A 24,494-nucleotide genomic window follows, 5' to 3' on the forward strand; every position below is an offset into this window, starting at 1 on the left:
CACCCCTGACCAGGTGTCCCTTGGCTTTGCAGGTTGGGGGGCTGCAGTCAAGCCCACTGGCACGCAAGGTGAAGCGGACGCTGCCCAGCCCACCACCTGAGGAGCCTCACGTCCCCCTGGCCAACCCGGCCGCCCCCCAGCTCTACCTGAGCAGCCTGGCCCCCAAGGCCACGGCACCGGTCACCAAGGCCAGCCTGCTGAAGGAGCTGGATCGTGACCTGAGGCTGGTGGAGCATGAGGCCACCAAGCTGCGGAAGAAGCAAGCGGAGCTGGATGAGGAGGAGAAGGAGATCGACGCCAAGCTGAAGTACCTGGAGCTGGGCATCACACAGCGCAAGGAGTCGCTGCTGAAGGAGCGGGGGGGTGGGCGGGACCATCCCTACCTGCGCTGCCCCGGGGACCGCCATGACTACCTGTCTGACAGCGAGCTGCACAGCCTGCACCTCGCCGCCTATGACAGTGGCGGCCTGCACCCCGCACCCACTGGGCAGTACCCCAACTTCACTGCCACCGCTGCCTCCTACAGCGCCTACCCGTACCCTGCCCCACAGGTCCCTGCCGCCTTCCCACCAGCGCACCTGCAGCCCCCCCAGTACCCCACAGCCAGCACCTCGCAGGATGACTTGCCAGCAGCCCCACTGTCTGCCTTCGCCTCACCCAGCGCCTTCGCGGCCCCTGGTGCCGCATACCCAGAGCTGGGCACCCCAGGCCAGCCAAGTTTTCGGCCCCAAAACCCCTACCAAGCCCCAAGCCCCTTCACTGGGGCAGCCACTGTGCCAGCGGCCCAGCCTGCCCTCTTCCAGAGCCCAGCAGACATAGCCAGTGGGCAGCAGAAGCCACGGCAGACATCACTGGCTGATCTGGAGCAGAAGATCCCCACCAACTATGAGGTCATCAACGCAGCCACCAGCTCCTCCGCCATTCCCGACGTCACCTTCAGCACCACACCGGCAAGCGGCGGCTATGAGCAGTACAAGGCGCCCGAGGTGCGGCCAGCCGAGAGAGCCAGCACGGCGCAGGGCCCCTCAGCCAGCTTCTCTTCCGAGTCCCTCTACACCAGCCTGGAGCAGAACATCCCCCGTAACTATGTGATGATCGAGGACATCAGCGAGCTCACCAAGGAGAGCCCAGCAGTGGAGGGGCAGAAAGGGGAGCTGGTGGGCATGGGCGCCGACAGCCGCCACAACAGAGACAAGAGAGAGCTGGGGGATGCCGAGGGCTCCAGCCGGCCCTGCTGCTACACCAAAGCTGAGGACGAGTCTGAGGAGGACATCTATGACCACCATGGCCCTGACCATCGAGGGAAGAACAGCTACTACCGGGGCACAGAGAGCAATGGCAGGGTGTCAGGGAGCTCCACTGGCTTGTCCTACTACTATGGGGACAGTGAGTACCGGCACTCCTCAAGGGTGGACAAGCACAGCTCTGGTGCACCGCTACCGAAGCATTCATCCAAGAACCTAGCACCCGCTGTCATCTCCTCAAAGCGCAGCAAGCACAGGAAGCAGGGCATGGAGCAGAAGATCTCCAAGTTCTCCCCCATCGAAGAGGCCAAAGACGTGGAGTCGGACCTGGCCTCCTATGCAGCGACAACCTCAGTTGGCAGCAGCAATGTGGCCTCCAGGGCCAAGAAACTGCAGGAGGAGATCACCTACGGCCTGAAGAAGAACGTCTATGAGCAGCAGAAATACTACGGTGTCTCTAGCCGGGATCTGGTGGATGAAGAGGAGCGGGTCTACTCTACCGGCAGCAGAACCCGCTCCTCTGGCTACGGGGTGGAAAAGTCCTCCAGCCGGGAGGTGGGCGGCCGGAGCAAGTCCTACGAACGGGAGGGCGCAGAGCGCACCCAGAAAGGCAGCTCCAAGCCCTCATCTCTTGGCATGAGCCAGAGCCGCGGGCGGCCTCCCATCCGCACGCAGCCCTCGGAGGAGGAGAGCCCCGTCAGCCCCCTGGGGAAAGTGATGGGGGGGTCACGTGCTGTGGGGGGACCCAGCCCCCAGTCGGCGGGGGACCCCTGCTCCCAGTTCTGCTCCAGCCACTCATTGCCTGATGTGCAAAAGCACATAAAAGATGTGCCAAGGAGTCACTCGTACAAGCACGAGGAGGGCTACAGCATGGACGATGCCCATTGCGTTGTCTCGGACAGTGAAGGTAACAGCTCCCCATGGTGACCACCCCAGAGCATGGCGCTTCCCTAGGGCATGCCTGTCGGCTCGTACGCAGAGATACTCTCACTGCCTCAGTTTGCTTGACACGTGCCTTCCTCCCCCCTCCCCCGGTGTTCGGTCTTTTCCAGTCCTGCGCCGTGCCCCACCGCACCGTGCTGTGCCGTATCCCATCCCCAGCGGCATGGGCTGTCCCCTGCGTGCATGCCCACTGCTTGCCTCTCCCACCTCATTGCATGGCTTCCGCCCGGGCGGCCTCAAGCGAGATATTGACTGTGGTTTGTTTTTGGTTTCTGAAGCCTATCATTTGGGTCAGGAGGAGACAGACTGGTTTGATAAGCCCAGGGAGGCACGGGCAGAGAGGGTCAGGCACTATGGTGGCCACTCTTCCTCACAGAAGAGACCCCCGGTTAAGCACACCTACCACAACTACGATGAGCCTCCCGATGAGGACCCGTGGCAGCACAGTGACTACCCACAGCACCGCGAGCATCGACACCATGGGGAGTACGGGCGCCACGCTGGCACTTCCCGGCACTCTGGTGACGAGCCCCCACGCCGCTCAGCCAAGCAGCACCCACGAGAGCCTGGCCGCCACGAGCTCCGTGGCCATGGGCCACCAGCCACCCCCAAGAAGGTGCAGCAGCCTGAGTCCCGCACGCCTGCATCCTATGGCCCCAGCTCCACCGAGTACACCCCACCGTCCCGCCCCGCTGCTCACCACCACAGCGCCGAGACCCCCAAGGTGCAGAAGCCTCCCCAGGCACACGGGTCAGCCACGCCAGCGCCGAAGTCAGAGCCACTCGCACACCCACAGCAGCCGGTGGCCAGGCAGCAGCAGGCAGGGCAGCAGGCAGCACGGCAGCAACCAGCAGCGCGGCAGGCTGCCCAGCCAGTGGGCTCGGCACAGCCCGAGGCCAGGGGCAGGATGCAGGGACTCCCATCATCCCGGCAACCCCAGCAGCAGCCAGGGCCAGCCCAGGTGGCAGGGAAGGTGCCGGCCACACTCCACACACAGCCGGGTGGGCACCCAGCGCCGGCGGTAAGTACAGGCTCAGCCGGCTCAGCTGCCTCCCCACCCCACAGCTCTGCCTGGGACTGGCCCGGCTGGCTGTGGCCAGGGTCTGGCAGGGGAAGGGTTGGGGATGGGAGCCGTGGGGCAAGACCTATCCCACCCGCACACCTACCATGGCCACCCCTGGGTGCCGTGGAAGCAGCCACCCCCTTGAGAGGATCCAGGAGGGACATCCTTGTGCCCTGGATCCCTTGCTGCCTCTTTCGGGGCTGTGGAGCAGTGTTTGGGGGTTTCAGTGTTGCCTCCTGGCTCGGGCCACCCCCAGAGGATGATCTGCTGGGAGGGCAAGTCCTGAGAGCTGTTTTCCCCGTTCCAGCCGAAAGCAGAGCAGATGGACGCATCCAAACCCGCAGCGAAAGTGCCACAGCAGCCGGGGAAAGCAGCTGCAGCACAGCCTCTGGGAGCAGCAGGTCAGTGGCCCTGGTGACACAGTGCCATACCCCTGCCCCATGCCGGCTGCCTGGCACCCTGGGCGCTTGGCTGAGCTCCCTCGGCCAGGCCCGTCCCCTGCTAACTGTGGCTTCGTTTGTCCCCAGCAGACAGCAAGGCGGGTCCAAGGGCGGCTGGGCCACGTGGTCCCGCCGGCACGGCCACAGGGCAGCCAGGGGGGGAAGGGGAGAGTGTTTTCTCCAAAATCCTGCCTGGAGGGGCAGCGGAACAAGCAGGCAAACTGACTGAAGGTGAGGGGTGCTCCTGGGGATGGGGACAGGTTGGTGATGCTTTTCTGCATCGAGACAGTGTCGGGTGCTGTGGGGGTGGCCGGGTAGAGCTGGCGGGATGCAGTGCTGCACCTGTGGTTTGGGGCCTGGGGAGGTGGGGGGCTAGAGGGGTGGGTGGCTGGTCTGCACCATGCTGATGCCTCTCTCGGCTTCCCTGCAGCGGTATCGGCTTTTGGCAAGAAATTCACTTCGTTCTGGTGAGAGAACGGCACAAGGTGAGTGCAGCCAGCACCGGGAGCTGTGCCACGGGTTCTCCCTGCCTTGGCCATGCCTGACACCCTCCTGCTCCCTCCCACTGCAGGAGTTTGGGAAGCAAGTGGAGATCAAGTCATTGCAGTGGAAAAACCTATGAAGAAGCCAGTGAATTCAGCACTCAGCGCCGGACTCTGAGTATAACGGTGAGTGTCAGGGGCACAGCCACACACTGGTCCCCTCCACCATGCCATCCCCAGGGCTCTTGCAGCACCACTATCCCCCTGGCACCTGCTGAAGCTTGTCTTGCCTTACTCCGAGCCCCCAGCGTGAGAACATGGTGCAGCCCTGTCCTCTTTGCGCTGGGCCACTCGTCCCCATCCTCATCCTCAAGTGTCAGCCCCAAGCCAAGGTGTAGGGGCTCGTCCTTGTTCCATGGTCTCAACAGCGCCACATGGGCCAATGACATGCGGATGCTCGTGCAGACCATGGGTTTGTGGGCAAGGTTTGGGCGGCCCGAGCTCTGCTCCGGGAGCCTGTCCAGTGCGGGGGCGGCAGCAGCTGCTCCATCAGCAGTGCCTCTTGGCTCATCGCTGCCCATTCACTCGGGCGGTGCTGCCACTTAGCGGGGTCCCCTCCACCGGGGACATCACCACTCGGGCTAATGCCACTCTCTCTGTCTCTTACAAGCTTTTGAAAGCAGGGTGATCCCTGGATGCTGGACCAAACGGCGGCTGAGCAGGGGCCTGGCGGACGCTCCAGGGCGGATGCCCCCCACGCCTGGCAAGCAGCTCCGGCATGGCACATGGCAAGCCCTGGCAGCCACCCTGAGGGGACGGGCCTGATCCGGACTGTCGGGTCAGGCCCTGTAGGTGGGCTGCGGCCCTTTCTCAAGATTATACGCAGAGTTGCTCCCTCCAAACCCCAGCTCTGGCCTCTTCATAGGTTTTTCTCCCCCTACGAGCCTAGGGCTGGTAGCCACGGGTGAAGCTCCTCCTTTCCAACCCTGTCCGCGCTGATGGGGCCGTCCCCATGCCCCCTGCACTGCAACCCGCTCCTGGCCCTGCTGGGGAGCCCCTGGAGCGTGTCAGCTAGGACCTAACACTGTTTCACTACCGAAATATGAGGCCATAGGACTCTGACAGGTGGCGTGGCAGGCATTTGCCGATGAGGCTGCCATATGGGTGCGTGTCCCGGCACGTGGTGCCGCCCCGAAGCCATTGGAAGCATTGAAAGGGCCGCGCTTGCCCTCACCACGCAGCCAGCGCACCCGCTGCCAGGCACCCCTTTTCTTTCAAGAACAGCCTTAATCATCCCACTTTGATTTCTGTGTATACCTCATCCGCACCAGGGGGTGGGCACGGGGCGTCGTCAGGGGGGGGTCCTTTTTTCTCGTTTTTTTGGGGGGTTCATTTTATTATGGTTTTGGTTTGGGTTTTTTTCTAAACTTTATACCAAATCCTCTTCCCTCTTTGCTTTGTGCGATGAGTTAGCACACGGGCTGTCGTCTGTAGAAGCAATAGAGTGCAGGAGGCTACAAAAGAGCACAAATCCCGTGGAACAAGATCAGGAGCGCTTTGCCTCCAGCAGTATCCTTCCTTTTACTGTGCAATCCAAGTCCTTCTCAAGCCATTTTGCGGGGACACGGGGACGGCCAGTGCGGTGGCCAGCGGCCAAAGCCCACTTGTCCCACCAGGAGGGGGTTCCCCAGGGGAGGGGAGGCAGCCTGAGGAGGGGGCTCGCCAGCGTACAGCCGTGCACCGCCTGCACCCTGCTGCCTCCCCGCGCCGGCAGTGCCCCCTGCAGTGGGTGGCAGCCACCCGCTCACCCGCCTGATGTTCTATGCAACGAAATAACACGACTCCAGAACAAGACCTGTGAATAGCTAATCAGTTCAATGTCGCGCCTAAGGGTTTCGTCGCAAAGCATGCCGCTGAGCGACCTGACAACTACTCTTTATCGACCACTCGTGCGTATGAATTCGTGGCATGTTCGACCCACGGAGGGCCACTTTGCCAAAGGGCAGCCCTAGCGCCCGTGACCGTCTGTCCCGTCGTAGAGCATGGCTTGCTACTTCTCTGCACGGTTCCACCCACCTTTCAGTGCTTGCTGTTCTTTGCCTGGACTTTTTTTCTTTTCCATCAGTCCATCGCTGTACTGAAAGCTCTTAGCAGATTTATGCACTTGTTATCGAGGACCCAGTCACTGCGGGAAGCCCATGCTCCATGGCAGGTCCCTCGCAGGGGGCTCTGCCTGTGCCCCAGGCTGGGGGAGAGGCCGGTGGCTGTGGGATGGGGGGACCGCAGTGCTCCAGTGGGGCCGGAGGAGAGCCCTGGCCCTGCGCACGCTCACCGCCTCTCCCCACCGATGTCAAGTGCATAGCCTGAGGGTATCTCCACCGGGCTCCCGGCCCCTGCCTCTCCTCGCGCTGTAAATACTTGTACAGTGTGTAAATCGCACGCGGGACCGAAACCCCCGCTGGGGCCCATCTCACCGCCCAAGCACTTCCACCACCTCACCTCTGTGCCCACTGGGATCGGGGTCATGTAGCCCACCCCGCCGGGCTGGGCCCCCGGCCCCAATTGTGGCAGTCTGCTGGCCAGGTGGAGGGACCGGGGGTGTAAAGATGAGGCGCTGAGGGTGGCTGAGCCCCGGCCGCCGTTTCCAGCAGTAAGTGGAATGCCGGGTGTGCTCCCTCTGAACATTGTGACAGTGTGCGTGTCTGCTGTGCTCTGTGCCACCCGTAGTGACCCCGTACCGTGCCATACCGTGCCGTAACGCCCCCGCTGCTGTGTTGTGACTCCCTCCCAGAAGCTGCCCCCTCACCAGGTGTTTCTGTGGGAACAGAATAAAAAGGACTTGACACAAACCACGGACTGGCCCCAATTCCTGCTTGCCTGTGGCGACGAGGGGTGTAAAGGGCCTGGGACCCTGGCACGGTGGGGGCGGCTGGCCTGGGAGCCCCGTGGGCCTGCTCGGCCAAGCACCAGTGGGCTCTGCAGCCCACACCCGGGGCTGCTGGGCAGGGGGTTCCCAGTGGGCCCCCAAGCGCTCGATCCCCCCCAGCCTGCACAAGGAGTCCCTGTGCTGCAGCCTTCTGCAGGGGAGACCACTCTGGGGCGGTGCAGAGGCTGCGGCTTCAAAGCGGGACCCGCGGATGAACCAGTGTCTCTGGGCTGGAGCGACGCCGGGGGAGGGCGCGGGCTCGGCCAGGGCAAGCGGCAGACCCGAACCGCGGACTCGAACCTCGAAGCACCCGGGGGCAGCAGCCCCGCCCAGGCCCACTGGGGGGCGCCACAACTCGGGCGGCGGCCCGAGCGCCGCAGCCAATGGGAGGTGCCGCACGCCGCCGGCCCCGCTCCCCGTCCCGGAAGTGCCGGCGCTGGCCCCGCCCCTGTCCCGTCGCCACGACATGGAGCCGCCGGTGAGGGGCTGCGGCGGGGGGTGCGTGGGAGGAGGGGAGGTGCGGTGACGTCACTGCCCCGGGAGCCCGCCCCCGCTGCTCCCCGTCATTGCAACCTCCGGGAGCCCCGTCCCGGGCCCTGCCCCCGCCCCGCCCGGAGAGCCCCGGCAGCCGCCTGGCCCTGGTGCTCCAGTAACTGCCCCGGCTCTGCCCCCCCGATACCCCAGTAACTGCCCCCGGCCCCTTCCTAACCCCCCCAGTAACTGGCCCGGCACTGCACCCCCGGGCGCTGCCCCCAGCACCCCAGTAACTGCCCCCAGTACTCATAATCCCCCTCTGTACCCCAGTAACTGCCCCCTGGTACCCTCGTACCCACTGGTACCCCAGTAACTGCCCCGGCTCTGCACCCTCAGTACCGCCCCTAGTGCCCCAGTAACTGCCCCTGTACCCTCATACCCCCCATGTACCCCAGTAGCTGCCCCAGCGCTGCCCCCCCAGGCACTGCCCCCAGCACCCAAGTAACTGTCCCCGGTATCCCCCGCCCCCGCCATGTACCCTGGTGCCCCAGCAACTGCCCCCTGTGCCCCACCACTCTCTGGTTATTGCCCACACACACACCCTGGCACAGCCCCATGCCCCTCACTCACCCCAGTGGGTCCCGCAGGTGCTGTCGAGCATGGAGGAGATGGTGGAGCTGTACCGGGAGCTGAGCCAGCACCCGGGGCTCAGCACCGCCTGCCTCGGCCCCGACATCACCACCCAGTACCGGGGCAAGTACTGCAGCCTCTACACAGGTACGGGGATGGGGTGGTCCCCTGGGGAGCCCAGGGGTGTCTGGAGGTCTCTGCCTGCCTGGCAGGGATGCAGCGGGTGTCCTCACCCCTCTCCTCGCAGAGTGGTCGCAGCGGGACCTGGCGCGGGCCGAGAACATCAAGTTCTGCCGCCAGTACTTGGTCTTCCATGACAGGGCTTCCGTTGTCTACTTGGGGCCTGCCGGCACCTGCTCTGAGATCAAGGATGAGTGAGTCCTGTCCTGTCCAGTCCCCAGCACTGGTATCCCCTCGGGGTGCCAATGGCAGGCAGCTGATGGGTGCCCACTCACCGCAGGCTGCTGAGCCAGGAGTCCCCTAGCGGGGCGCTGAAGGCCGTCCTGCGCAAGGTCCCTGGCAAGGAGAAGAAGGAGAAGGAGAAGCAGTTCCTGGAGGTGAGGAGGGGACTGAGGGAGACCAGATCTACAGTGGGGCTTGGGGCCACCCCAGCATCTCTGCGCCCAGGTCTGGGATCAGAACCGCAAGGTGAAGAGCATCGACCTGACGGTGCTGGACAAGCATGGCAGCATCTACGATGATGGTGAGGGGCCGGAGGATGCCAGGGGATGTGAGGTCCTGGGGGCACAAGGTGGCCAGTGCTTGACCTACCCCTGCAGACCAGTTTGGCTGCCTGGCCTGGTCACATTCGGAGACCCACCTGCTCTACGTGGCAGAGAAGAAGCGTCCCAAGGCCAAGTCCTTCTTCCAGAGCAAAGCCCCTGCGCTGGGCACCTCCGACGAGGACACAGGGTGCCCTGAGAAGGAGGATGCATCCCTCAAGGTGGGGTCTCCCTGCCCCAAGCCACTAGGGGCTGGCAGGGGCAGCCATGGGGCTGACTGGGCTGTGCCGCAGGGCGAGCAGTTTGTATACCACGAGAACTGGGGGGAGGCACTGAGCACCCGCAGTGTGCCCGTCCTCTGCACCCTGGACATCGAGGGCAGCAGCATCTCAGTACTGGAGGGCATCCCGGAGCACCTCTCTCCTGGCCAGGTCAGGACGGGGTGCCCTGGAGAACTGGAGAAGGGAGGTTGCGGGGAGCAGCAGTGGGCTGAGCAGCTCAAGCCCACACTGTCTCCCCACAGGCTTTCTGGTCCCCCGGTGACACCGGCGTGGTGTTCGTAGGCTGGTGGCACGACCCCTTCCGCCTGGGTCTGCGGCACTGCACCAACCGCCGGTGAGTCCCCATGGGGCACCCTGCCCCGCAGCCAGGGCCCCTGGCCCCACAGTGACACCCGTCTCTGCCGGCAGGTCAGCGCTCTTCTACGTGGACCTGACGGGCGGGAGATGTGGTGAGTGGTTTGTGCCCCAACCCTGCCAGCGCGCCGGCTCTCCACAACCCCTCACCATCCCCTCATGCCTGTGCAGAGCTACTCTCTGAGGACACCAGGGCCGTGTGGTCCCCTCGGCTCAGCCCTGACTCCTGCCGCATTGTCTACCTGGAGAACGACGCCCTGGGCCCCCACCAGCAGTGCAGCCGCCTCCGCATGGTGAGTGGCACTGGGGAGGGACAGCAGGGAGGTGGCGGGGCACTCGTGTGGGGGCAGGGGCTGGCAGGAGGGCAGTGGTGACCCTTCTCTGGGATGCAGCAGGGGTGGGTGAGCTGACACCGTGCAAAACTCATCCCGTCCCATGTCTCCTACAGTATGACTGGTACACCAAGCACACGAGCACAGTTCTAGAGGCTGTTCCACGGCAGTCGTGGGGTGAGTACAGCCCTGGGGGTGGCAGCGGGGCACAGAGGGGTTCTGAGCACTGCCACTCTCATTACAGGTGCCTTCCCGGGCATCTACTGCAGTGCTCTGCCGGGGCTGTGCTGGGCGTCCGACAGCCGCAGGCTGGTGCTGGATACGGTCCAGCGCAGCCAGCAGGTGAGGTCTGCTGTGCCAGGACAGCAGGGGGGCATGCAGGGGCAGGGGGCAGGCCAGGTCAGGGCTCTGCTGGACTCTGCTCTTTTGCCTTTAGGACGTGTTCGTGGTGGACACAGTGACGGGCACTGCGACCTCGCTAACAGCTGGTGAGTGCCAGCCAGGCAGGGCCATACCGCTGCCAGGACTGGGGAGGAGGTCACACATGCAGATTTCACCCCCTGCTTCTCCCCAGATGCCCCCCAAGGAAGCTGGTCTGTCCTCACCATCGACCGGGACCTCTTGGTGGCCACGTTCTCCACCCCTAGCTGCCCCCCTACACTGGTAAGGTGATGCCCTCCTCCCTAGCGCCCACCATCCCCTCTCAGTGCTGGCACTGACGCTTTCTCCCCGCCCAGAAAGTGGCCGTCCTGCCCGACGCTGGCCAGGAGGTGCAGGTGCGGTGGGTCTGCCTGCAGGATGCACCCCCTGTGCCTGGCATTAGCTGGGGCATCCGTACCCTTCAGCCCCCACCGGAGCAGGAGCATCCCCAGTATGGTGAGTGCCCGGGGGGCTGGGCCAGGGTCTGCCACCCCCGCCGAGCTCTGCCACCCCGCACTCCACCTCTGCAGGGGGCCTGGACTTTGATGCCATCCTGCTGCGCCCGAGTGAGGGCCCTCCCACCCAGAAGCCCCCCCTGGTCGTGATGCCCCATGGTAAAAGCTTGCCCCCTGCCCTGTGCCCCCACCCTGGCAAGGCAACATCACCCCACTTTGCCTTTGCCTTTCGCAGGGGGTCCCCACTCAGTCTTCACGGCTGGATGGATGCTGTACCCGGTGGCACTCTGCCGCATGGGCTTCGCTGTACTGCTGGGTGAGCGATGCCATGGGGCTGGGGCTGCGGCGTGGCACAGTGTCTGCAGTGGGGCTGGGCGAGGGGAGGAAGGGCTCTGATGCTGCCCCCACACCCCCTAGTGAATTACCGTGGCTCGCTGGGCTTTGGCCAGGACAGCGTGGCCTCCCTGCTGGGCAACGTGGGCACACAGGACGTACGCGATGTGCAGGTATGGCCCCAGCATGTGGTCCTGGGGCACCCTAATCTCCTGTGGGTACCCCTGAGGAAGGAAAATTGGGCCACCTGCCTCAGCGGGTGTCCCTCGTGGTGGCAGCTCTGCGTGGAGCGGGTGCTGCAGGAGGAGTCGCTGGATGCCGGCCGGGTGGCACTGGTGGGCGGCTCACACGGAGGCTTCCTGGCATGCCACCTCATCGGCCAGTTCCCCGACACCTACCATGCCTGCGTGGTCCGCAACCCCGTGGTGAACATCGCCTCCATGGTGGCCACCACCGACATCCCTGACTGGTGAGTACTGCCGCCCCCAGTGCCCCATCACCCCGGCCCTGCACGTGCCCCTGTCCCTCTCACCCACAGGTGCTTGACAGAGACAGGGCTGCCCTACACACCCGACGCCCTGCCAGACCCGGCCCAGTGGACGGAGATGCTATGCAAGTCGCCTATGCGCTACGTCGACCGGGTACGTCCCCGTCCCTGTCCCTGTCCCTGTACCCGCTGGCAGTGCCGGCACTAAGGCTGTGCCTCTCCTACAGGTCCGTGCACCCGTGCTGCTGATGCTGGGGGAGGACGACCAGTGTGTGCCCCCCATGCAAGGGCTGGAGTATTACCGTGCCCTCAAGGCCCGGGGGGTCCCTACACGGTGAGTGGGGTGCTGGGTGCCCAAGTGGGGGAGTGCAGGTGCAGCACTAACCCTCCTCTCCCCTCCAGGCTGCTCTGGTACCCAGGGAACAACCACGCACTGGCCAGCGTTGAGGCTGAAGCTGATGGCTTCATGAACATGGCTCTGTGGCTGCTCAAACACCTGCGGTGCTAACAGCCTGCCGCCGCTGCCACCCCCCAATAAATGGTGTTGCTCAGCACCCCTGGCGTCTCTGATGGTGGTGCCAGCACTAGCATCACCTCCACTCCTGGTGCCCCAGTAGCTTGTGACAACTGGACCCTTCTCCCCACACGAGTCGGCATTTGTGCTGCCGGGGGTGCTGCATGCCGCAGCAGCGGGTGGACCCTGCCCGGCCACCCTGGGCACAGCGGGCAGCGCAGGGCAGCAGGGGGGCTGGCACCGGCCAGGCCCTCCTCACACCAGGCTGCTCGCGCAGGTCTTGGCAGCCTGCCTGTGGCTGAGTGGCCGGCGCCAGTGGCCCAGCATGGCGCAGCAAGGCCCCATGGCCTCAGGGACTGAGCAGGGCGGGGAGGTGGGCAAGGGGGCACTGTGGGGGTTGCGTTAGTGGGCACAGACCTGATTCGGAGGGGGTGAGTATGGGCAGAGGGGTGAGTTTCTTCCCCTGCACAGGCGGTCGGCAGCCCCACCGCCTGCTACCGGGAGCTGAGCCAGTTCCCTGCTGTCACCCGAGCTGCCCTTGGGGCCACCGCAGGGGGACAGACCTTCCTGCTGTACACCGGTGAGTTGCGGGCTCCGGTACCATGGTGCTTTTGGCTGGTGGGACTGGTGCAGGTGGCTGTTAATGGCCCCTTCCCACAGAGTGCAGCCGCCCCGACCTGCCCCGCCGCCAGCTCCTGCGCTTCAGCTGCCACTACAGCCTGTGGTGCACAGGCAGCGACGGCCTCGCTGTGAGCCAGGCAGCGCTCAGCGCCGAGATCCACCACCAGTATGGCACGGACAGACTGTGGGATGGGGCAGCATGGCTAGTGCCCATGGCATGGCCGATGCCTGCGGCATAGCTGGTGCCCGCGGCATAGCCAGTGCCTGCAGCATGCTGCTCACCACAGCCTTCCTCCCGCCCACCCGCAGGCTCAGCCAGGACTCCCCCACCAGACAGCACCGTGCAGTGCTCAGCCGCTGCCCGCGGTGGGGCCACGAGCTGCTGGAGGTAACGCAGGCTGCCCCAGTCACGGCAGCCTCGGGGCTCACCAGTGTGGCTGAAGTGCCAGTGCTGGGCAGTGGGCTCCATGGCCATGGCATGCCAATGCTGACTGCCATCCCTCCAGGTGTGGGACAACAGTGGGCGCAGCCACAGTGTGGACCTCATGGCCCTGGGGAAGCACAGGGAGGTCTACACAGAGGGTAGGGCCCCTGTCACATGCCTCTTGCCTGCAACACAGGCAAGGGCAGCACAGCCAGTGGCCCCAGTGCCTGCCTGATGCCTGGCTGTGCCTGTGCCAGGCTGGGCTCAGGCACCCTTTTACTGTGCCAGGGCCCTTTGCCTGTCTGGCCTGGTCCCACTCGGAAACACAGCTGCTCTATGTGGCCAAGAAGAGCTGGCCCAAACGACGATCCCCCTGTCCCTAGGATGTGCCGGGAGCATCCAGGCTGATGGAGGATGAGGATGAGGAGGTGGGTGCCGTGTGCCATTCACCCCATGAGCATGCTGTGCACCCTGTGAGCGTGCTGTGCACATGGTCATGATGTCACGTGCCCCATGAGCACGCCGTCCACCCTGTGAGCATACTGTGCACCCCACAAGCGTGCCATACACCCTGTGAGCATGCCATGCACAGAGCCCGGTGTCTGGGGCTGCTGGCTGTGGGGCTGACAGGGCTGTGCTGCAGGGCGAGCAGTTCATGTACCGTGAGGACTGGGGGGAGGCACTGAGCACCCGCAGCGTGCCTGTCCTCTGTGCCCTGGACCTGGAGGGCAGCAGCCTCTTGGTGCTGGAGGGCGTCCCGGAGCACCTCTCTCCCGGCCAGGTCAGAATGGTGTGCAGGGTGAGCCGTGGGGCAGCCAGCCTGGGTCTGTAGGATGAGCCCGGCTGTCGCGCAGGCCCTGTGGTCCCCAGATGACCACAGCGTGGTGTTCGTGGGCTGGTGGCATGAACCCTTCCGCTTGGGGCTGAGCGACTGCTCCAACAGGAGGTTGGTCACCCCCAGCACCCAGCACCATGCCAGGATGCCCACCCTGTGCCGGCATGGCAGGGACTTGGCAAGGCCACGGGGCTCCAGCCTGACCTGTGCCTCTTCCCCAGGTTGGGTGTTTTCCACTTGGACTTGGCCAGTGGGCACTGTGGTGAGCACTGGGGATGCAGGGGGTGCCCTGGGTCCCAGGGGTCCCCACAGTACTGACCCCCCCACTGTCTGCAGAGCTGCTGTCGGCTGAGCACAGTGCTGCCTGCTGCCCCCAGCTGAGCCCTGACGGCTGGCGCCTGCTCTACCTGGAGGGGGGCCTGGGGGGGTTCCACCGCCAGTGCCTGTGCATGGTGAGCAGGGCCCTGCTGGTGCCAGGCACAGCTGTGCTGCCAGCACAGGACCCGACCCAGAATGTCACAGGCTCCCACAGTGCCTGGCTGGGGAAGGGGGTGGGCTCGGTCCCCAATCCCCCTGCCTCAGTTTCCCTGGTGGGGGCCTGTCCCTGACTGCCGGCTCTCCCTAGCTTACCTGGCAGACGAGGCAGACGGTGACAGTGCTCGACGTGGTGCGGGAGCCCACGGAGGGTGAGCATGGCACAGCAGGCAGGTCTGGGTGCTGTCGGGGGTCCTGGAGCCCCCTATGCCAGGGGCCCACGGCCCCAGCTCACCAGCGCTCTGTCCTGCTGGCAGCCTTTGCTGGGCTCTACAGGGAGACACTGCCACCACGGTGCTGGGCAGCCGACAGCCGGCGAGCTGTGCTGGGCACCCCACAGCAGAGCCGAACGGTGAGCCCTGGGGACAGGGGTGGGGGGGACGGGGACATGACCCCCGTGGCGATGCAGCTGCCTCTACTCTGCCCCCTTGCAGGACCTGCTGCTCGTGGACACGGAGGCGGCCACTGTCACCAACCTGACAGCAGGTACATGGCACCAAGCTGCCCACGGTGCCCCAGCAAGCATCAGCAAGTACTGGTGTGATCTCTGTCTGCAGGGTCAACGGAAGGGTGCTGGGAGCTGCTCAGCCTCCAGTGGGACCTGCTGGTGGCCACCTGCTCAGCCCCGCACCGCCCCCCCAGCCTGGTGAGCAGAGTCCTGGCACAGTGCAGCACAGCGTGATGTGGCATGGCGCTGTGCAGCCAGGCACAGCACAGCATGGAGCGACCAGGCACACCACAGCATGACACAGCTGGGCACAGCCTGGCCCAGCACAGTATTGCACGGCACAGTAGGGTATGGCACAGTCAGATCCAGCATGGCATTGCATGGCACAGCCTTGACATGGCATAGCATAGCACAGTATGGCATTGCTGGATACAGCATGGCATCACATGGCACAGTGTGGCAAGGCACAGCAGAGCCTGGCATGGCCAGTCACAGCACAGTTTGGCAAGACAGAGCATGGCAGGGCCAGGTGCAGCATGGCATGGTGAAGCACAGCGTGACATGGCATAGGGCAGTATAACTAGGCACAGTATAGGATGGCACCCCAGAGCGCCAAACCACTGGGACAGTGGGCATGCTGGGGCTGAGTACACCCTGGTGGGGGCCAGGTCTCCTGGAGCAGGGATGCCCTCATGCCACCTGCTGCCTGTCCCCAGGTGGTGGCGGTGCTGCCACCGGCGGGCCAGGAGCTGCCCCTGCGCTGGGTGCCAGTGGAGGATGTGCCAACAGTGCCCGGTGTCACCTGGAAGACGCTGACGGTCCAGCCACCCTGCAGTGGGAAGAGCCCCGCCATGCACGGTGAGCACCCGGGGGCCCCCAATGTACCTGGATGCTGCATGGGTGCCGTGAGCCCTCAGATGTGGGGGGTGGGCAAGGTACTGGGTGCCCGAGGTGCTGGGTGCTGAGCAGGACCACTTCCCTGGCGCAGGCACTCAGGCTTTTGAGGCCCTGCTGCTGAGCCCACCGGATGGCACAGCACCACACCCTCTCGTTGTGTGCCCCCATGGTGAGTGAGGGGATGGCGGGGACACCCTGGCAGCACTGGTGGCACCCCAGGTGATGTCCCTGCTGGACTCAGATGGCCCCCACGCTGTCTTTGATGCCCGCTGGCGTCCGAGTATGGCCGCGCTGTGCCAGCTGGGTTTCGCCGTGCTCTTGGGTGAGTGCTGGGGAGCCCAGGGACATGTGGCCCCTGTGCCCCACCGGGGACACAGCACCCACAGCCCCCATCTCCCCAGTGAACTACCATGGCTCCCTGGGCTTTGGCCAGGCCAGCATCAGCTCCCTGCTCTCCCACATGGATGAGCAGGACGTGGCGGACACCCAGGTGAGGGGTGCTGGGTTGGGGAGTGCTGGGGGGTGCTGCTGGTGGGATGGTGATGGTGGGGTGCTGATGTTTGGGTGCTGATGGTGGAGTGCTGATCGTGGGTGCCCCATGATTGCAGCTGGCAGTGGAGCAGGCACTGTGCAGTGAGACCCTGGACCCGCACCACCTGGCCCTGCTGGCTGGCTCCCACGGAGCCTTCATTGCCCTCCATCTCCTTGCCCACGAGCCTGAGCGGTACCAAGCCTGTGCCCTGCGCAGCCCGGTCTCCAACCTGCCCGCACTGCTGGGCACCTCCGACATCCCCAACTGGTGAGTGCCACCCCCAACCCTGTGCCGTGCTGTGCCATGCCACATCCTCACAGCACCCACCAGCGCCTCCGTGCCACAGGCGCTACACTTTCCTGGGGCTGCCCTACACCTTTGTGCGAGTGCCCCATGCCGAGGAGGTGGCCACCATGCTGCTGTGCTCACCCATCGCCCAGGTGGCCCGGGTAAGGCAGGGACAGGATGGGTGCAGGGTGCCAGGCATGGGGTGCCAGGCACCCACCAGCAGCTATGCCGCAGGTGCGGACGCCGATGCTGCTGTGTGTGGGTGCCTGGGACCAGCGTGTCAGCCCCACACAGGCGCTGGAGCTGTACCGGGTGCTGCAGGCCGGGGGGGTGCCGGTGCGGTGAGTGGGGTGCAAGGGAGTGGGAGCAGGGAGGGAACCCCAGGATGCTGGCTGAGCATCCTTCTCCCTGCCCCACAGGCTGCTGTGGTACCCAGAGGGTGGCCACATGCTGGCCGGTGTGGAGATGGAGGCCAATGTCTTCGGGAACTGTGCCTGCTGGCTTCTCTGGCACCTGGGGCAGCCCCAGTGGGACAGGAAAGGACGGCACAGCCCCCAGTGCCCATGGTGGCCCTGCAGCTGTGCTAGCCCCAGGGTGACTGCTGGCCCTGGAGACCACACCAGCACCAGAGGAGGATGGAGTGAGTGTAGCCAGGGGCAGGATGGGACATGGGTTGTTGGGGTTTGGTGCTAAATAAATGTGTGAGACCCTGTGTAATGCCAATCACTGTGGCCACGGCCATGCCTTTATTGTGTGGTGGTGGCTGTGCCAGGCTGGGGCTGAGCCAGCTCAGCCCATCTTCATCACCTTGTGGATCCAGTCGACATAAAGAGAGACGCGGATGAAGAGGGCAGGTTGGTCGGTGCGGGCACAGACGCGGGAAGGGGTGATCACACCCTCCAGCACCCAGCAGTCGGCGGTGAGGCAAGCCAGTGGCCCCCCATAATCTCCCTGCAGCACACAGAGAGCAGTGTCACCTGGGTGCCAGCACCCACAGGCTCCCCAAGGCTGCGATCCCCAGCCTGGCTCACCTCGCAGGCCCCCACGCCGGCGCGCAGTGGGGCGGTGCACAGCTCGCTCTCCTTTAGGCGCCCGCGCAGCGCCATGTTGCACTCACCGTGGGCCAGCACAGGCAGCCGTGCCACATTCAGCATGCTGCTGTCCGCTGTGCCTGCAGGCAGCAAGCGTGCAGGGCAGCGGGCAGGGGATGCATGGGGAGGGCATGCTATGGCAGGGGGATGCTGTGGCAGGGGTGTGCCATGGGTGGGTGGATACCATGGGTGTGGGCACACAGCATGCAAGGTGATGCCTTTCTGGGTGGAGTGCTCTCACAGAGGGTGCTGTGGGTAGGGGATATCATGGGCAGGTGATGTTGTGTGCAGGGGAATGCTGTTGTTGGGGAATGGCATGGACAGGAAAGCGTCATGGTAGGGGATGTCATGGGCAAGGGGATGTCATGGAAGCGGGATGCTGTGGGCAGGGGGATAGCATAGACATAGAGATGCTGTGTGGGGCAGAGGATGCTGCAGGCAGGGGGATGCCATTGCAGGGGAGTGGCATGGGCAGGGAATGCATCAGGCAGGGAATGCCGTCACAGGGGATGCCGGCAGCAGGTACCTCTGGTTTCACCCCAGCCAGCGATCTCGCAGACAGTGCCTGCGGGCACAACGTAGTGCTTGGGCGGCAAGCAGATCAGGGCCACGCGCCCATTCAGAGCGGCTGGCCTGTGGTGAGAGGAGCAGTGGGACGTGGTGCCAGCCCAGCTGGCAGCAGGGCCCAGCAGGGGCTAGGGCATGGCCGCTCACCTCGCCAGCTTCAGCATCACCAGCTGGGAGTCAGAGGGGCCGCAGACAATCCGCGCAATGGGGATGGTCTGCTGGTCGGGGTCCCCAGGGCCAGGGTCCTTGAAGAGTGTCCCCAGCTGCACCTCGTAGCCCATCAGGTCGGCATTGCTGTGTGACAGGGACATGAGGGCACAGTGGGGTCCCAGCACCCCATGCCCCAGCCCTGGCCTTACCAGGAGGAGAAGCACTGGCGTGTGCTGATGACCCACTGCTCCTTCACCAGGGATGCCCCGCAGAAGTGCACACCAGCCCTGTGGGGATGGGGGAGGGGTGAGTTCCTGGGGGGATGCTGGCTGTGCAGCAGTGCCTGCAGGGCACACGCTCACCGGTTGCGGATGCTGACGGTCCAGGGCGAGTTGCCGGGCTGGCCACCGACAATGCGCCCTTTCCGCTGCAGCCTCTCGTCCCGCTGGCCACACTGCTCAAACCCCACCGCATCTGTGGGCAGGGCAGCCATCAGTCAGGGCTGTGCCACTGGCACCCACCCTGCGGCACTCAGCCAGTACCCGTGGGCCCCCACCTGCATTCTCCAGGATGGAGGGCACCATGCTGTCAGCTGCAGAGGGAGAGCAGAGGGTGGCACCAGGGCAGGATCCAGCCACTCTGGGGGGACCAAAACCACCCCAGGGGGTGGCCAGGGATTCCCCCCTAGCTCTGCAGGGGTGTGGGTAGGGGCTCACAGCAGGGCTTGATGGCACAGTAGTCAAAGGGGGTGCGTGGGTCCATAGTGTAGCACCAGAGGCCGTGGCTGTCATTATCAGGATTGCGGCAGTAGTTCTCCTCCAAGTGTGCCTCGGGGTGGGTCATGGGCGAGATCCTGCCAGGAGGAAGTCACCATCACCATCCTCATCTCCATCCCAAATTCTGTCCCCAACCCCATCCCCACATGCCACCCTCGCACACTCACTGGGGCGTGTGGGGTGCCTGGGCAGCCCAGGGCTGGCAGGTGATGCCCTTACGTGTCTTGCTGACATGGCCGTGGTAGTGCTCGCCATGGCCGTGGTAGCACTCTGGGGACAGGCAGAGAGGGCTGGCACCTCCAGCAGGCACCCCGGGGCTGGGTGCCCGGGGGCAGCTCACCTTGGGTGCTCAGCTCATCAGGGCAGCGGTGGATGTGGAAGCAGAAGGCGATGCGGACAGTGGGGCGGGCGGTGAAGCACCATGGTGCCTCTGAGCCATCAGGGTTGCGGCAGTAGTTCTCCTGCAGGTCCCTGGTGGAGTGGCCGTGTGGGTGTCCCTCCGCTCCCCCAGCCTGCGCCCATGGGTGCTGCCACCGCTACCCTCCTCAGGTGCATCCCCCCCACCCCCTTACTTGCACGGGTACTTCTCAGGCACAAAGTGGTGCTGGTGGGGGGTCTGGGAGTCCCAGCGCTGGCAGGGGATCCCCGACACAGTGACGTTCATCCGGCCCCGGTAGCCTTCACCCTTGCCCCTGAAGCAGTTGGTGGTGACGTTGAGGGGCCGTGGGCGTTTCCCTGCTTGCATGGCCGGAGAGGGGCAGAACAGCAGGGTTAAGGGTGGCACCCGGGACCCCCTGTCCTGGCTGCACAGTGACACTGGCGGGGACTTACTGCAGAGGCGGATGCGGCAGTACTCGCGCTCCCGCCCTGGGTCAGTGGTGTAGCACCAGGGCCGCTCAGAGCTGTCGGGGTTGCGGCAGTAGTTGTCGTCCAGCCCCTTGTCTGGGTACCTGAGCCAGAAATGGGGAGCAGAGGTTGAGGGTGGCACCACCACCCCGGCACCTGTCATGGCTGGGGCGGCTGTGTGCTGCCTGGGGCTGTGTGCTGGTACTTGTCAGGGTGGTAGGGGTGCTTGTGCGGGTGCTGCAGGTCCCAGCGCTGGCACTCTGTCCCCGACTCAGTGTGGTCCGCGGCACCACGGTACTCCTCCCCATTGCAGGTCATGCAGACAGCTGCCGAAAGCCAGAGGGGCCCAGTGCAGGGAGGACACACGGCATGGGGCACTCCCAGGATGTGGCACTCACCATCCTCACACTTCTTGATGCCGCAGCTCTGGTGCCGGACGTTGGGGTCAACGGTGTAACACCATGGGCCCCGCTTGTCTCGGTCGGGGTTTCGGCAGAAATTGTCCTCCAGCCCATTGTGGGGGGACGGCAGGAACCTGCTGGCAGCAGTGTGGGTAGGAGAGCTGCCGGGAGCCACTCACCCCAGGGCCAGCACAGCCATAATGATGTGCCACCCCTAGTTAGTGTCATTGCCCCCATGCTGTCCCTACCGCCCTCTGTGCCCTCATTGGTTGGATTTGATGATCTTAAAGGTCTTTTCCAACCAAAATGATTCTACGGTTCTATGCTGTCCCCATTGTGGCTGGACTGTCCCCAGCCCATTCCCTGTTGCCCCACACTGTCCAGGGCCACCGGCAGGTGCCGTTAGGCAGCCAGGGACACGGGGCACCTGTGGTCATGGGGTGTTGTGGCTTGCCAGTGCTGGCAGTGCAGACCCTTCTCTGTCGTGGCCTGCGTGCCGCGGTAGCTGGTACCATCAGCCATGATGCAGTCCCGCAGGTAGTCTGGGCAGAGACAGGCATCATGTCAGAGTGCTGGGGCCGAGCCAGGGCACATGGGCAGTGGGGAGCCCTGCACCAGGTGGCCTGTGCCCAGTCTGCGGTGTCTCCATGCCCACCCGTAGCACCAGCCCACCTTTCTTCTGGTACAGGTCATAGTGGATGTTTTTCTGCAGCCGGACATGGGGCGAGTGCTGGGTCCAAGGCAGCAGCTGGCACAGCTGGCTCTGCCGGTCGTGGTGGAAAGCCCTGGGAGGAACAGCGGGAGCCTAGCATGGCACCGTGTGGGGCCAGGACCCATGGGACCCGGGGGCACACACATGGGCATCCAGCATCCAAGCGCACAGAAAGACCCTGGTGTCATAGCCCCCTGCACTCCCACCAGCCCCGTGGCACTGCCACATCCCACTCACCGGCAAGCCAGGCTGGTGGCACAGTGCTGGGCGCAGTGCTCTGCAGAGCCTCGCTCCGGCAGCGGCAGCGGTGGCTCCACGGGCACTGCCAGCAGCTCGGTGGCTCGCAGGCGCTGGAAGTCATTGAGGGGCGAGCGGTGGCCTGAGGAGGGGGGCAGGAGCTCAGCGTGCCCGTGGGGGGCACACGGGGGCCCTGTGGAGCATGGGACCCCTGCCCCATGGAGCACGGGATCTACGTCCTGCAGAGCAGGCAAGTCCCCGCTGCAGCCCCCTAGTTCCTGCTAGCCCCCCTCTACTGCGGGGCAGGGCCGTGGCCTGCAGGCTCCTGGCCTGGCCCCTGGGCCCGTCTAAGGCCTGTCTAGGCCCCGTGCTGCCCCGCACCCTCCAGCCCCACAGCAGCCCCACGGTGGCCCAGCCAGGGGCCCTACCTGAGCCCAGGGACGCGGCCAGGGCGAGCAGGACCCCCAGCACGGGCTGCATGGCGGCGGCCCCGTGTCCCCGGGCTGCTGGAGCGTCGGGCCGGCCCCGAACAAATATTTGCCCGAGGGCCTGGGGCCAGGCGGAGTCGGGGTCAGCCCGCGGCGGGGCCGCACGTGGGGCGCGGGGCGGGGCCGGCGGGGCGCGGGGTGGGGCCTAGGGCGTGGGGGCAGGGCCGGCTCTCGGTGTGGGGCGTGGCTTGGAGCGAGGCCAAAAGGGAGCGGACGGGGCCGGGGGCGGGGTGACGGGGAGGGCGGGGCCGCGTGGGACGGCCGCAGGGCGCAGGGGGAGGCGGGGTCGAGCGCGGCCAGGTGGGGCTGGGTCGAGGGGGCGGGACCGGCGTGGGCGCCGGGCGCCGATTGGTCGCGGCGCGCTGGTGCCGCCGGTTGCTAGGCGCCGCACGCCCCTCCCCCAGGTACGTGCCCGCGCGGGGTCGCGCTCGCGCCGCGCCGCCCGCTCGGTGCGTCGGGGCCGCTGGCGGCGAGAGCCGGTGGGGAGCGGCCTCCGGGCCCGGCCGTCGCACGGTGAGGGGCCGCGGGGCCGGGGGGTTCCTGGCCTCCGCCTAGCGGCGTCGGCGCGGGGCTGCGGCGGCACCTGCCGGGCCGCCCTGCCCTTGGCCTACCGGGCGGGCCGGGAGCGGGGCTGGGAGCGGCGGCGCGGCCTGGTCAGAGGCGCTGTGCGGCGGGCCCGGGCCTCCCGGTGCGCGGGCAGCGGGGCGCCCCGGCCCGGCAGGGCGGTCCGCCGCCGCCTCAGCCCCGGCACGCCCTCCGCGGCCTGCCGGGCGCGGGCGGCGGCCCGGGCTGGCGGCGGGGTCCGACGCTGTTGTCACCGGCTTGCCGCGCTTCTCTCGTCCTCGTTGTTTTCCTCCCGCCCCGTGCCCAGGCCTTGCTGGGGCCGCTGCTCGGGCGTCGTCTGGGGTACCCCGGGACTTGGGTGGGCGCCGCGCCCGGGGGTGCCCGGCGAGGCCGGCCCTGCCGGCGGGCGGGAGGCGCAGCGGGCCCGGCGCGGGACACCGAGCGATTGGTCTGTATCGGGTGAGGCGTGGGGCTTCGCTGCAGCCGCCGGCGGGGGCGGTGGGAGCGGCCCAGGTGCGGGAGGTGGCGGCAGCCAGTCCCTGGACGTGCTGTGTTTCCTGGCGCTGTGTGCCGGAGCCCGTGTGGGCTTCCCGGGCTCGGCCCAGCGGGGCGTGTGCGAGAACCTGGCGGCTCTCCCCTCTCACCGTGACCGGCTTGGCGCCATGGGAGGCAGGTGGATTTCCAGGTCTCCAGCGGAGTTCGGTGTCTCTCGGGGTACGCTCTGCAGACCCAGACGGGGGTGGTAGGGCAGCCCCTTGGCTCTCTGCCCCCCTTCGGCACAGGCCAGCCTCACCGGGTGCTCCGTGGGGCCCGAGAGTCGACCTTGGGTCTCACCCCAGTGAGTGTGACTAACGGCAGAGGCTGTTCCGGGTATAACAGTGCCACAGTCAAACTATTATCTTTAGTCAGCAGTGCGGGTGACTAAATGCAAGTAGATGCACAAAAAGGTGTAAATGTGGAACATTCCTTGTGGCCTCCCTGGCTCCTCAGAAACAACAGGCGGTGGAGCAGCTCGCTTGAGTCTCCAGCGCCCATCAAGTCAGTGGGTATGAATTTAGCAAGTTTTGCCACAGGCTTGCAGGCTACAAACTCCCTGTGTGTACTTTCAGAGCTTAACCTGGACTCTGCTGCTCGCGGGAGGGAAGGTGCAGGCGGGAATACAGGGGAGCTGGGTGCCAGGGTTCACAGTGACTCCCTGAAGTTCTGTGTCTCGCTTGGTCCTGGAGCTTTGGGCTCTTGGGCTTGGGAAAATGGCACTGACATTGCTCACCTGTTCAAAATGAAACTAAAATCCTCTTTTTGTATCAAAAGACCAAGTATTCACCTATCATCTTTCAGCCCCTCCAGGCAGGGCCTTCTTTCCACTGCCTGATGCAGTTGCAGGACGGATTGCTAGCATCTCTTGCCTTGGGATTACTGTTCTTAACAGTATTTGTTATTTAACTTTCTGTATGGAATGCTGTCTCTTCCCATCTCTAGCTTTACTAGGTTCCTTTCCTCGCTTTAAGAGTTTGTAATTCATATTAAGAGTTTGTAATTCATAGGTTTCTTCGCACAGTCTCTGTGACTATACCAAGCATCCTAAACCACTTATTCATTCTTCCTGATGCTTGTCATTGTGCTCTTCTATCCTAAATATAGGGTAGTGTGCCAACAGGAGAAGCTTGAGGGTGAGCTGAAGTGCTGGGAACACCACTGTTTACTCAGAGGAGTAATCAGCAAAGCCTGGCTGATTCCAGGTCGCGCTGTCTTCTTGCTGCAGGAGTTTGTGCTCGCTTGTTTGGGAGCTGGCATGAATTCTCGAATAACTAAAAGGTGTTGTTGACAGCACATGCTAGCTTAGAAATACCCATTTCTTTAAGCATTGTGTAAACCGAGTAGTAAATTCTGCTTAATTGTTGATATTAGGCCTGGAGAATTGGCAAAAGCTGTGGGGCTGATATCGGTAAAGGTGTTCTGCGCTTCGCTGCGTACCAGTAGGTTT

At 65.0% G+C, this 24,494-nt stretch overlaps 4 protein-coding genes across 5 annotated transcripts in view; 3 read left to right on the plus strand and 1 right to left on the minus strand.

The window, feature by feature from the left end:
• Positions 1 to 4,160, plus strand: part of BSN (bassoon presynaptic cytomatrix protein) — a 92,946-nt gene extending 88,786 nt beyond the window's left edge. For both annotated transcript variants that reach the window (XM_086469997.1, XM_086469998.1), the window contains exons 6-10: positions 33 to 2,151; positions 2,465 to 3,207; positions 3,557 to 3,650; positions 3,777 to 3,920; positions 4,120 to 4,160. In XM_086469997.1, coding sequence (XP_086326123.1) covers positions 33 to 2,151; positions 2,465 to 3,207; positions 3,557 to 3,650; positions 3,777 to 3,920; positions 4,120 to 4,160 — 3,141 coding nt within the window. The remainder of the gene's footprint in view (positions 1 to 32; positions 2,152 to 2,464; positions 3,208 to 3,556; positions 3,651 to 3,776; positions 3,921 to 4,119) is intronic.
• A 3,384-nt stretch (positions 4,161 to 7,544) lies between these two features.
• On the plus strand, positions 7,545 to 12,139 carry LOC104348928 (acylamino-acid-releasing enzyme). The gene is made up of 22 exons (XM_086469863.1): positions 7,545 to 7,575; positions 8,219 to 8,348; positions 8,449 to 8,575; positions 8,662 to 8,758; positions 8,829 to 8,904; positions 8,981 to 9,144; positions 9,217 to 9,354; positions 9,447 to 9,538; positions 9,613 to 9,653; positions 9,730 to 9,851; positions 10,007 to 10,067; positions 10,135 to 10,232; positions 10,327 to 10,378; positions 10,465 to 10,553; positions 10,628 to 10,766; positions 10,841 to 10,924; positions 11,001 to 11,081; positions 11,183 to 11,271; positions 11,377 to 11,567; positions 11,637 to 11,739; positions 11,813 to 11,919; positions 11,988 to 12,139. The coding sequence occupies exons 1-22, from the start codon at positions 7,564 to 7,566 to the stop codon at positions 12,091 to 12,093; spliced, it is 2,199 nt and encodes a 732-aa protein (XP_086325989.1). The 5' UTR covers positions 7,545 to 7,563; the 3' UTR covers positions 12,094 to 12,139.
• A 303-nt stretch (positions 12,140 to 12,442) lies between these two features.
• Positions 12,443 to 17,461, plus strand: LOC104351682 (acylamino-acid-releasing enzyme). The gene is given in 22 exon segments (XM_086470657.1): positions 12,443 to 12,476; positions 12,554 to 12,679; positions 12,760 to 12,904; positions 13,030 to 13,108; positions 13,227 to 13,302; positions 13,433 to 13,572; positions 13,788 to 13,925; positions 13,999 to 14,090; positions 14,201 to 14,276; positions 14,279 to 14,449; positions 14,605 to 14,665; positions 14,771 to 14,865; positions 14,948 to 14,999; positions 15,071 to 15,159; positions 15,678 to 15,819; positions 15,950 to 16,180; positions 16,260 to 16,403; positions 16,438 to 16,657; positions 16,737 to 16,839; positions 16,913 to 17,019; positions 17,098 to 17,318; positions 17,451 to 17,461. Coding segments are annotated over 22 exon segments (2,553 nt in total).
• Positions 17,462 to 17,467: 6 nt separating this feature from the next.
• On the minus strand, positions 17,468 to 21,938 carry MST1 (macrophage stimulating 1). The gene is made up of 18 exons (XM_086470014.1): positions 21,887 to 21,938; positions 21,459 to 21,600; positions 21,182 to 21,294; positions 20,937 to 21,051; positions 20,507 to 20,643; positions 20,314 to 20,434; positions 20,094 to 20,212; positions 19,835 to 20,000; positions 19,603 to 19,733; positions 19,430 to 19,532; positions 19,203 to 19,339; positions 19,043 to 19,078; positions 18,849 to 18,960; positions 18,696 to 18,773; positions 18,484 to 18,630; positions 18,296 to 18,402; positions 17,710 to 17,849; positions 17,468 to 17,629 (listed from the first exon to the last, which is right to left on the minus strand). The coding sequence occupies exons 1-18, from the start codon at positions 21,936 to 21,938 to the stop codon at positions 17,468 to 17,470; spliced, it is 2,118 nt and encodes a 705-aa protein (XP_086326140.1).
• Between the last annotated feature and the right edge of the window lie 2,556 nt (positions 21,939 to 24,494).

This window comes from Leptosomus discolor, chromosome 9, assembly GCF_034619465.1.
Source record: "Leptosomus discolor isolate bLepDis1 chromosome 9, bLepDis1.hap2, whole genome shotgun sequence".
NCBI classification, from domain to species: domain Eukaryota; kingdom Metazoa; phylum Chordata; class Aves; order Leptosomiformes; family Leptosomidae; genus Leptosomus; species Leptosomus discolor.